The 12,858-nt window shown below is 42.6% G+C and overlaps 1 protein-coding gene across 1 annotated transcript in view; it reads right to left on the reverse strand.

Annotated features, from left to right (window-relative positions):
• Nucleotides 1-294: 294 nt before the first annotated feature.
• The window catches only part of arhgap5 (Rho GTPase activating protein 5), a gene marked incomplete at both ends in the record, with an annotated part of 38,376 nt that continues 25,812 nt past the window's right edge, over nt 295-12,858 (reverse strand). Inside the window, 4 exons of the mRNA XM_079224282.1 lie at nt 295-625; nt 1,379-1,484; nt 4,696-4,827; nt 7,479-7,556. Of these exons, the coding sequence (XP_079080408.1) occupies nt 295-625; nt 1,379-1,484; nt 4,696-4,827; nt 7,479-7,556 (647 nt within the window). The remainder of the gene's footprint in view (nt 626-1,378; nt 1,485-4,695; nt 4,828-7,478; nt 7,557-12,858) is intronic.

Raw genomic sequence — 12,858 nt, forward strand, 5'->3', positions numbered from 1 at the left:
TGCTGATCGATTAGTGCGGTCGCTATGTGCCAAATCAAATCAGTTCCATCTTCGACTCATTTCATCGTATAAAAAAAAAAGGGCAGTTGGATTCCAAAAAGATTAGTGCCACTCAGATTATCCAACAAGCGGTCGATGCGTCTCAAACCACGTTAATATTCATTATTTTATATTCTAACGGCGTTTGGTGGAGCAGGAGACGGCCTCCGGGTTAAAGCAACCCCCAAAGCTTTTTATTTTCCTTTTTTTTGTTGCATTTCCCAGCATGTCCCCCATCCCCCCTCCTGGTGGCCGCTAGATAAGCGGGTCGGGGTGCAGCGTGTGCTGGTGCTGGATCTGCTGCGGCTGCAGCGGCGGTGGCAGCTGCAGCGGCAGCAGCGCCTCCACCATGCTGTGGCAGTGCGGCGGCGGCGGCGGCGTGCCCTCGCTGCCGGAGCCCTCGGCCGCCTCGCCGCCGTGGAAGAAGTAGTCGCTCTGCACGATGAAGCACTCGATGACGGCCTGGTTCAGTTTGGTGGTGGACAGTGTGTCCTTGTTCTCGAAGTCGGGCCGCATCAGCGTGGGCCAGAAGCAGATGGACAGGTTTTCGGGCGTCATCAGGATGGTCTTGCTGTGCTGGCTCACCCTGAGGCGACGGAAACAGGGAGTTACAGACTGACCCACGGGGTCGATACCCGGTGTGGTCGGTTCAGGTAAAAGGCATCAAGTCATGAGATGTGAACCGTCTCCATCACGAATAAAGATGCTTTAACAGGTTCAAGTTCTTAACGACCATTGTTCTACCGATACTAAAGTTCTCTTTATGCACGACAACGTACGTTCCTGTGACGGCGGATTAGGAACATTAAAGGATTTTTTATTTCATTTTTTAAATACTACTACCGGAAGTCGGTAGTATAATATAATAATATTAATAATCTGAAAAAAAATCCAAAAATTTCCAAGATCATTATTTTCCTTCTTTTATTTAATGATCTTTTATTTCGGAACAGAAAAGAAAACTTTTGCAGATTTGCAGTTTCGGGGCGTTTTTCTTTCTTTGCTCCCGTCACGTTTTTTCTCTCCGTGGCCTTGATCTTATTTTCAATGTAAAAGTCCTCGTCGCTATGGAAACAGAACCATCACGGCTGGAAGTAGAGAACTAAAACACGTCTTTTGTGCAGAATATCTCAGTTATAATGTCATATATCATGAAAAAGAAGTTGAATTTCTGGGATAATTCATTTAAAAAAAAGTGAAAACAATGGCATCTATCTATCAGTCTATCTATAAAATAAACATCACAGGCGTCCGTACATTTGAGCGTTGAGGCGTTGACGAGAGTACGTGTGCGTCCTGTTTATGTGAGGGAGTGTGTGTGTGTGTGTGTGTGTCTTACCTGTTGAGGTGTGTGATGATGTATTTAAAGACCTGGTAGTTGACGGGAGGAAACTTCTTCACGATCTCCCGCAAGACCTGCAGGCGCTCAATGTAGTCCACGATTTCTAAACACACACACACACACACACACACACACACACACACACACACACACACCGGGAGAGAAGAAAGAGGGTGTTTAACATTTTACACACACACTCTCTTAGGAATCGGAAATTATACTCTCTGGAAAAACAAGGCTTAGAAGAGAGACACACACACACACACACACACACACACACACACACACAGACACACACACACACACACACACACACACACCTTCACGTCTCGCTGGTTGAAAACAAAAAAGGTCAGTTTTTTTTCTGCAGAGTAATAAACAGGTTTGAATGAAGTCACACGGCCAAACAGCTGATTCAAGACTCAACTGTTATTATTATGAAACTACAGACTAGAAATGAAACATACAACTTCTACTTGGGGTTAATTAAGCAATAATGTACGAGAGGCAGTACTGTATCGTCAATAATGTACAATTCAAGGATGTTGTTATGAGCGGAGGGCCGGCAAACCCTTGAACTGTACATTATTGTAGATACAGTACTGCCTCGAATACCTTGTTGCTTTTATAATACGTTTACCTGCGACATTATAAATAGTAAGTAAATAGTGAGCTGCCTTTCAGCACAAAATAGTTGTAGCCACCAAACGTTGTGTATCGCATTTCAGCAATAGAGAAAATAGTCCCGTATGTGTACGGGAGAGGCACACGCACGCACACGCACACGCACACGCACACACACACACACACACACACACACACATACACACACGAGAGAGAGAGAGTCTGTGATTTACTGACCAGGCCGGTTGAAAGCAGGGTGCCTCAGGAAATTACTGACGGTAATTATCTCTCACTGGAAATCATCACGATTGTGTGATTAGCTATCAAACCCTTTTCATTCCTTTTCCGGTTTTATGCACTCGCTCCCCACTAATAAGTCTGCTCGCTAAGAGTGTTAACTAGTCTGCTCACTAAGAGCGTTAACTAGTCTGCTCGCTCAGAGCGTGATCTGCTCTCCTCCCCTCTCGCCCCCATTATTCACCGCTACTATTAATATCAAAAGTCATTCCCCCAAAATATCAAAGTTTACACGAAACATGTTTGTTTGAAATGACAACTAACGGTCGCGCAAAATCTACCTTATTTAGAGTGTGCACTGATATGCTGTCAGACAGGGAGTTAATGAAGAAACATTCATAATATGTATCAGATAAAATAAATTAACATTAAAAGGGCCATATTTAATATTTCTTTAATATTGTTTATGTCAAATTAACTGGTTTATTATTCGGGGATCCTCTCTGGCCCTTTAGGAAGCTTCATTAGTTGATGTTGATGCTTTCTATGAACTTTTATTGTGAATTAGTCGGCTTATAGTTGATAAAAATCAAAACTCTCATGCTGCTAACAAGTCAATGAGGAACCTGAGAATATATTTCGTGTGAGAAATATAATAAATAACACGGTGCTGATAAAAATGTAAATGTAAATAAAAACAACAACAACCAACAGGAAACACGCCCCGCTGTATTCCTGAAGAGTTAACCCGTCTCTTCCTCTCCTCCTCCATATCTTCCTCTTCCTCTCCAGAGGATCCGTCACTTTTCCGCTGGCGAAAAAAGCTCGCTGGAGCCGAAGTGCTCACTTATTAAATATTTAAAGAGCAGATGTGAAATAAGAGCTTCTACCTTCGGATTGTCACAACAAAGATACGTTTACACAACTCTGAATATTCCAGACGCTCCAGATGCAGCGGGGAGGTTTTATTTTGTATTGCACACCAGTTTAAACAACACACATATTTATTAATCCTTCACGCGATCGATCATCTTTATCAGGAGCCCTCGAACGTCTGGAAGGGGTCAAAGGTCATGGACCCATGCTGCCCTGAGTATCGACATCCAGAAGAAATATTACCATCAGACTGATTGAATCCTGTTTAATCTTTCATATATATATATATATATGAAAATATATCTCTGTCTGATGGAGCTGAAATAAGATAATGCTGCTCACACCGTGTACCTACAATGCAATGGGTTCTATGAGGTTAGAGTTTGATGTTCCGACGTATAAAGCAGAACTAGTAGTTATTTCCATGGTGGATGGCGGAAACAGTAACTGTTTTTACAGAGATAAGCCACGCCCCCTTTGAGGCGCTAGGAACATTCTCAACACTGTGTGAAGACAGCATTATTGTCGAGCGAGTGAAGTGACGCGGGTAAAGCCGTTATGAAGCCTCGAGATTGCCGATTTAGCCGTCGCCATCTTGGATTACGCACGTTGCCATGTTGGCTTTTTTGCATCCAGTGAACAGAAAGTGACCATATTAGGACTGACGAGGAGTGACGTAGACACACTGTATCCGTCTCTGGTGTCGACCTGTCAATCAGCTTGTAGCCCCGCCCTAAAGCATCCCCTGCTTTATGGTCTGTTTGACTGTAAATGACCATAATTTACTAAATTAACATCATGCTGTATTGAAGAAGACTTGAAACTAGAGATTGAGACATAAACTCATGTTTACAATGTTTACTGAGGGAATAAATCAAGAGTAGAGTTATTTATATAGACTTCTATACAACCAGAGGAGTCGCCCCTGGTGGTCAGTAGAGAGAATGCAGGTCAAGGGTCACACAGTCACTGTCGTCTGAGAGATGACAGCAGAGAGAGAAGCAGGGAGGAGATGTGCAGAAGAAAGAAAGAGAGAGCAAGGTATCAAAAATAATAAATAATAAAAAGAGGAAGGGAAGTAGAGAGGGGAAGCATTTTTTTCTCAAATTTCCCAGAGAAGAAGAAGCAGCAGAGTTGGTATTTTTGGCTCATTAATCTGCTGTCGTCAGCCTCAGTATCGCTAACACACACACACACACATACACACACACACAAACACACACACACACACACACACACACACACATACACACACACACAGCAGAGTGAAGATGTCTGACACCATGCAGCTGAAAATAAGAAAGCCTCTTAAAGAGTGTGTGATGTGACAGAAAGCTGTGTGAGCGTTAACTTAACTTCTGCAGCACCGAAGTCAGCAGAGGTGAAAAGTACACGTATGCGTATATTTATTTATTAATGCCAACAGGTTTGGAACAAAGTCAACATCTAAAGAACTTAAAAGTGTTTTTTTTAAATGTAATTTGACCTCATTAAAAGTGTATTTTTATGCATATCAAATCCACAGCTTTTCCATCAGGTTTTCATTTATTTGTTCTCACTACTTATTAATTCCTTACTTGCGGCCTCCACCAGCTCCGGGTGCAGACTGTAGGGGATCAGGGGGTCGGGCAGGTCAGCGAAGAACGCCTTCAGTGCTCCGGCAGCGGCGTTAACCGCCACGTCCATCGCCACGAAGTCAAGACAGTGATCTAGAGCGAGATCGAGAGAGAGAGAGAGAGAGAGAGAGAGAGAGAGAGAGAAAGAGAGAGACTTTAAGCTTTGCAAAAAAAATAGTAGTGAAGTTGTCAACAATGTGCAATATCAAACCGACCATGAAGGAGGGTATGCTTTAGGGCGGGGCTAAAAAAGTGATTGACAGGTCGAGACTAGAGACGTAGCTGACGTCGCAACGTCGCTCATCCTCAGTCCAAATATTATCACTTCCTGTTTACTGGTTACGAAAAAAAAGCCAAGATGCCAACGGCCGTAATCCAAGATGGCGACTACTAAAACGGCAATCTCGAGGCTTTAAAACGTCCACATACCAATAAGGTGAAGTGTCACCATGAGTACGTCCACTTCTTATTTACAGTCCGTGGTAATGACGACTTGTAAAGACCAGAGATGAACAATACAAATCTCACTTCTGTTTTGACGCGGTCAAATGGCGACAAGAAGGGGAGGAGGAAAAAAAAGAAAAAGAGGGAGGAGGAAAGGGAGCGAGGAGGACAGCAGAGCCCTGAGGTAACACGACAGCTGGTACCCTGAACTGTGTGTGTGACTGCCGACACACACACACACACACACACGCGCTTTATGTGAGACGTTTGAGAGCAGCGGGGTCGTGTGTCATTCTGACGGACCTGGTTGTAAAACCTCATTTTCATATTTTTATTATAATAAGACAAGAGGCTAAAGATGTATTTCGAGGCGGAGTCTGTGACGTCCGCTGGTGGTAGGAAAGATAAAAGATCCGGTGTTCAAATAACTTGTTTTTCATGAATAAATATACAGAACAAGCTATAGATTATGATTATGATTATATAATGGACAGAAAAGATGACCGTGCAGTCACTTTAATGTCCACATACAGAAAGCAGATCGTGTTTATTTATTTCATTTACTAGTCCGTCAAATGGCCATCAGATGTTTCCGTCCACAGAAATTATCCCAAAAATTTAAAATTCAGAGGAAGAGTAAAAATACGCTAAAAGCTTTTTAAACCGCTTTTTTTTTTTCAAAACTCAAGAAACATTATTGAGGGGCTGAATCTTTAGATTGTAGACTTCATCATCGTCATCTCACAACACATTACAAACAATATTTATCTTTATATGAACAAGCTGAAGCACGTCTTATTTTTGAAGCAGGATTATACTATTATACTAACTAGATATCCTTCGTTCTAGGAAAAGTCGCTCAGAAACTCTCAGTTCGTGTTCTGGGACAAAAAAACAGAAAAGTCACGATTATTTTACTCTCTTGATGCTTTACTCTTTACCCGTCGGCTCACAAAACACACAAAAATGCACCCAATTAAAAAGGTGTGTCTCCAAGTTTCAGCTATAAGTTAAAGCGTTATGATTATTCATGTTCAGGTTGTTCACAAGCTGCCGTCTATTTAAGACACGACTAGTTTATCGATAACAGCGAGGCGAGGCTGACGTCTCCAGGGCCCTATTCTTCGTACCTGGTTCAACAAAGTCGAGCAAATGTCTTATTATCCAGCTAAAATTAGCGAGATGATTGACATCAGGCTAACTCGGTTTCTCCACGGAAGATCCGTGTTGAAACGGTCTCGTTAATTCTAACCAGACGTCAGTCACCTGGATAAATGCGTGTGCCCGTTCCTCTTCAGAAGGGATAATAATTGAGCACTGACACCATGATGTTCTAACATTACAATGGCAAATAAACTCAGAGGAACCTTTTTTTTCCTCCGCTGAGAAGCAGGAGATGATCATGAACGCATATGAGGAAGTCAATACCTTAATCATGGCAAAATCTAATGCTGCATTCACAGCAAACGATTCGCAACGCTTTTGCAACGTTTTTGGTGTGAACGCAGCTTAACACCGCCCCCGCTGCGAGACATAAGCGTCGTAATTATATCAGACAAGTTATATGTCATATGTTTGGTGTACTAATATCACTGTCATATAATTATGAGTGCTTTCAACACATCCATGAGTTTCTTAAGCGCTAAATAAACGGTACGAACAGCACGGCCTGCAGCGGGTGATAGTCTATGTCTGTGAGACGGGCAATCGGCTGCGCCTGTGGTGTTCAATGTACGGCTCGAAAAGCTCTCGTAAATAAATGATTCCTTGTTGGCAGAATCTATAGCGCCGCGTACAGGAAGTCATGATAATGTGAGAACGGATCTTGGCGATCTGGAAGAACTCTCTCCCTATAAAACTAATATAACTAATATCGCTCCTTCATCAATGAGGAAGGGAGCTGCCTTTTTTTGTCTGGTGGGAGTGGCCAGCCTATCCAGTGAATTTCAGTAAGCCTGCGCGGGAGCAGGTTTACATTTTTGGCGGTGTTTCTATGGGCTGATTCCCGCCCGCGGTGCCTCTGGTTGTGTTCCTGTTTAAGCTCTTCTGCTGCGTGGTCTGGAACCAGGTGCTCTCTCTCTCTCTCTCTCTCTCTCTCTCTCGACGAGCGCCGGAGAACGTTCATGGGCAAATAATTTAGAAACGAGAATAAGAAATAATAAAAATAACGAGGACCATCTGTGCTTTAAAACTCGGGTTACACGTGTGTGTGTGTGTGTGTGTGTGTGTGTGTGTGTGTGTGTGTGTGTGTGTGTGTGTGTGTGTGTGTGTGTGTGTATGTGTGTGTGAGAGGGCTTTACCTTGATCAAACAGCTTCTGGATGTTGTCCTGGTCCGTCTTGTTCCCGCTGACGCGATACAGACCTTCTGTTGTCAGACCTGCAACACAGACACTTGCTTCAGTTATACACTTAACACACGGAGGGAAGGAAGGAAGGAAGGAAGGAAGGAAGGAAGGAATTCAAACAGATGGGCCAACAGGAGCAGCAGCAGAGGTGTCATCTGATGTGGTTCTTCTGGAACCGCATGCAGAGGTTTTGGATCGAGGCTGAAAACATTCACTAACGATTCCTCAGGACTTTCTCTCGTTGTCAAGGTTTTTTCCTCATTCAGAGCTTCTCTTGTTCTTGAGTAGCGGACCGGGTCACCAGCTGATGCACACGCACCTCCTTTTCTAAACGCTTGTGCAATCAGTTGAATTATTATTGATTTAAAAAAAAAGGGGCAACAATGTGTAAACGTCACGATCACCGAATATCCGAGAGAGCAAATATAAATAATAGGCTTTTTAAAGATGCGTAGCTAAGTGAGTGGATAGAGATGGAGGAGGGGCCGGTCTTTCCATCTCTTTTTGATCATCCTAAAACTAATTTCTATTCTTCCCTTTGTCTCCATATTTTTTTATGTAATATTTGTATTGATTCTTTTAACAAACTATTCACGTGTGGGTTTTTTAAATATATATTGCATTGTGTTACTTGTATAGCTCATCTTCCTTTTGGTCTGAACTGATTTGTCTGTTTTCATTTACGAGTTGGTCATAAATATTTATAGTTATTTCTACATCTGTAGTAATATGTCTGGACTCTGAAACTCGTTGATAAATGTTGCATTGTGAGTCCTCTCTCAGCTTTATGCTCGTTTTTTTTGACAATTTCAATTTATTTATTATAATATTTATAATTTATAATAAATTTATTTTGTGTCCATTTCAACTTTAAATTGGTGAATTAAATATCAATATCTTTAATTATTTCGAAACAAGACGACACACGTGGCACAGAATCTTGTCCCAAACATCTCCAGCATGTGTGGACAGACTGATTCATAATTCAACGCTGAAAGATGTCGCGTTGCTTATTTACAGGGGAGAAAAAACAACAGGAAGCAGCCCACGATTCGTCCCGATGATGTCATCAATACACACGCATAAAACCTTACGACAACAACAACAACTAACAGCAGATAAACGGTGAACAAACCGTGTGGTTGTTTTGCAGCTGAGCCGTCAGCTGATCTGAGAGCAGCATTTGTTAGTGTCTCCGGCTGCCAGCTGGCACCTGACAGCTGATCTCAGACCAGCACATATGGAGATGGAGTGTCTTAATTAGAGCTATAATGTGGCTGCAAGGAGGAACACAAACACACACACACAATCCATACAGGTTGTAGTTCTGCTCTGTCGCTGCTGCAAGGTCATCCACACTGCAGTATGCATGCCTCTCTGTGTGTGTGTGCGAGCATGCGTGTGTGTGTGTGTGTGTGCGTGCATGACGTGTGTGTGTGTCCCTGCAGAGGCAGTTAAGCATAGACAGTATTATGTAAATTCAGCTTTAATGGATTCAAGTAAATCATGTCAAGTGTGGGAGAGAGTGTGTGTGTTCCTTGGTATCTGGGTGTTTATCTGTGCATATTTGGATCTTTGTGTGCACTTTTGAATGTGTGTTTGTATGTGTGTGTGTGTGTGTGTGTGTGTGTGTGTGTGCGTGTGTGTGCGTGTGTGTGCGTGCGTGTGTGTCTGCGTGTGTGACCAAACACTTCGGCTGAGCTCTTAAGTTAATAGAAATCTGAGGAAAACAGCGTTTCCGTGAAACGACCTCCGTCAAACCAGCAACCCACTCGTCCTAGTTTGCAGAGTCTCGGCTGGTGGGAGGGCTACATTCAATACGTCTGCTTTACTACATTTTTGTGAGGACTGACTTGCAAAGCGAAAGCTTTGACCTTCAGCCCGATGACACGCTGATAAATCAAACAGCAAGGAAGTCCTCAGCTAACTGAACATCGAGAGGTCGACCGGACGCCGTAAACAGCGTCCAGCGAGAAACGGCTCACATTGGAATCTGAGGAGGACAGTTTATTTTGCCAAAGCCTTTACCAAACAACACTATCTACTCAACTATTTATATTTTCAAAACGGACAGTTTGGGTTCACGATTATGAACAGCCGATCGCTGAGCTGCGTTCAAATCCGTTGAAAAATACTCTGTGAACGCACAACAGTGTCACAGCGAATCAAATCGAATCAAATTGCCGTTGTTTAAAAGCTTGAAATTTACCCGTTTCAATGAGGATTTCATCTCATTTAGGAAGTAAAGTTATAGTTAAAGTAAAATTATTCACCTGATCGACAAGAATCAAACGATATCCGTCAGTAAGTATTCTTTTTACAATTTACTAACTTAATTCGTTTTCCTGTGGTGTTACTTCACAGACGCAGCTCATTTGTACCATTCTACCACGGGCCCTGAATGCAGCATCACTCGTTCACCTCTGACCTTGATAAGGCAAAAGGTCACCACTCGGTACATCTCTCTATCCTTGTGAGGACATTTGCTTCTCAACAGGATGCACACGCACAAAGTACACACACAAAAGTGTACACACACGTACACACAAACACACACAGAGAGATCGACCTGAGGGGAAGGAAGCTAACATAGGAGCTCATGTTTGCATGTTGGGATCTGATAAGACTCGTCCTGCTGTGATATGATCTAATATCCTGACACACACACACACACACACACACACACACACACACACACACACACACACACACACACACACACACACACACACACACACACACTTACTGTATCACAGTTTCTCTCATCACTATCTTTGTCTTATCTCAAAGCTTCTTCACTGCCTCTACCTGTCTGTCTGTCTCTCTCTGCCCATTGGCCAGTTATTGTATTGCCGTGACAACCATCTGCTGTGGGCGTGGACAGGAAGTCGGTTCAATAAGTGAAAGTCAATCATGGTCTATTTTTAGCTCTTGCTCCGCCAGCAGAGCGAGTGTGTTGTTCTCCATCACAGTGGCATTGACGGATGACACAACTCCTCATTTCATCAACTTATTTTAAACTCCGCCCGCAGATTAAAGCTACAAAACAACATTCTTTGGACAAAACACTGGGATCGGGGGAAAAAGTCACAAATAATTGTTAAAATAATTGTATAAGTCGTCGGGGTTATTAACATATTCATGTTATTAAATTCATGTTATTAAACATGGAGTTTAAACAGCACATTTACCTGACAGGGAGGGACTGGAAGAGTGAAGCTATCGGGTTGCGTTGTGGGAAATGTAGAATAATAGTCATTATTCTGAAATGGACCGTTCTGCATTGTGAATACTTTTACTTTTGGCATATTTTGATGCCAATATGTTTGTACTTTTACTTAAAAAAAGAGTTTTGCCTGTAACAGTATTGTTACACTGTGTATTACTATTTTTACATCACCACTTCTTTAAAACAATACATTAAAATGTTTTGTTAAAAATAATTGTAATACAATGTGGTGCAATAGCATCATTTTATGTCCACCGCAAAAAAACAAACACATGATACATACAAAATACAATAAAAAAATAAAAAATAGCTGATGTGTTCAATGACAGAAAAAAAAGGAAGTCTTGACTTAATTATTTACGCCATAAATAACTGACTGATTGTTCCACTTGTACAGAGACAGATTGTTGCGACAACTTTCCCCTGAGGAGAAGATCCAAAAACACACTCTGTAAAAATGTTGAACATTTCTGTGTTGCTGTGCACGGTGACCTTTGACCCCGGCAGTTAGCTAATGACTCATCCGACCGAGGCGTTTGCTCGTCTTTAGAAATAGACAAACTGGGAACAAACGTCCCACTGTGGTAACACGATAATGGGTGTCAGGTGGTAATCAGAGTAAAAGGTAACGCGGCTGAACGCGTAAACACGACTCCGAGGAACAGATTGTTTACCTCCACAGACAGGAAACCCTCTACCACGAGAACCAAGGATGTTCCGTAAAGCTGATCTGAGTTTTTTCCTTCTTCTTTGTCCATCCACATCGTGCGGCGACATGAAGTTGAGTTTTTCATGTTTGGTGCTTTATTTCTCTGTTGAAGCGGTTTTGGGGTTGGGCGTCAAAAACCAACACCAACATTGGGTTGACATAAATCACATGAAAAGACAATGAAAGTATCCCACTAACACAAAGCCTCGTACCTCTTCATCCTCTGTGTCCTGGAGAGACATTCCTTCATCACCACCAACACACACGGTAGTTCATTCTGACTCAATCCCACATACAAATACACACTGGAGCCAGCAGACAGGGATTCATGCACCGCTGAAAACAGTCCCCAGTAAATTCACTGAGAGTAGCACATTAATTGTTTGTTTTTTTAAATGGAGAAAAGGGTTAAACACCAAAACTCCGGCACATTGAACATTTACAAACAATGCCCAGTTAATGCTTCATGTGTTAAAGCGACCACCAGGGGGCGACTCCTCTGAGTGTATAGAAGTATATGTTTCATGTGTTAAAGCAACCACCAGAGGGCGACTCCTCTGGTTGTACAGAAGTCTATGCTTCATGTGTTAAAGCTGCATTCTCTCTGCTGACCACCAGGAGGCGACTTCTCTGATTTTATAGAAGTCTATAGAAAATTACTCTAATTCTCTCTTGATTTATTGATGTATTCCCTCAGTAAACAAGAGCTTCTTCCTGGATGAGCTTTAGGATCTGGTTCTAAAACAAACCAAAGGGTAAAGATGTTTCATCTGCATGTACTTGTGGCAACACTTGTGTTGTTGTTGCTACTAGCGTTAGCTTGTTTATCCAGTAAACAGGATCTGCTGGTTTCCACTGGGGATCAGCAGATCCCAGCCCGCATGTTCCAGTTTCTCAAGCCCAGGACATGAAGGTCTCGACCCTGCGCTCATTATAAAATGAGGCCTGACATGCGAACATGTTACTGTCGAGGAAGATGAATGTGCAGGTGAGAGCTTGGGGTTTCTTTCCCCAGAGGACCCCAAAAACACAACTTTTCCCACAATCCTCGGGCTGAGAAATGAGCTGAGCCTACTGGTCTGGAAGTCATTCTGCTGCCGATATTCTCCTCCAGAGAGTCTGTGTGAGTGTGTTTTTCTCCTCACACACACAAACACACAGTTGTGGTCTGGTGGATTCATCATTTTCTCCGCTGGTGTGTTAATTTAATGACCGACCCTCCACACAACCGTGGGTCAATATAAATCAATACAAAGGCTGCAAGGAGAGTGTGTGTGTGTGTGTGTGTGTGTGTGTGTGTGTGTGTGTGTGTGTGTGTGTGTGTGTGTGTGTGTGTGTGTTTTAATATCTGGGCACCTTGGGTAACAAAATCCATACCAACATATACACACAGCTA

Source organism: Taurulus bubalis (assembly GCF_910589615.1).
Source record: "Taurulus bubalis genome assembly, chromosome: 1".
NCBI lineage: Eukaryota > Metazoa > Chordata > Actinopteri > Perciformes > Cottidae > Taurulus > Taurulus bubalis.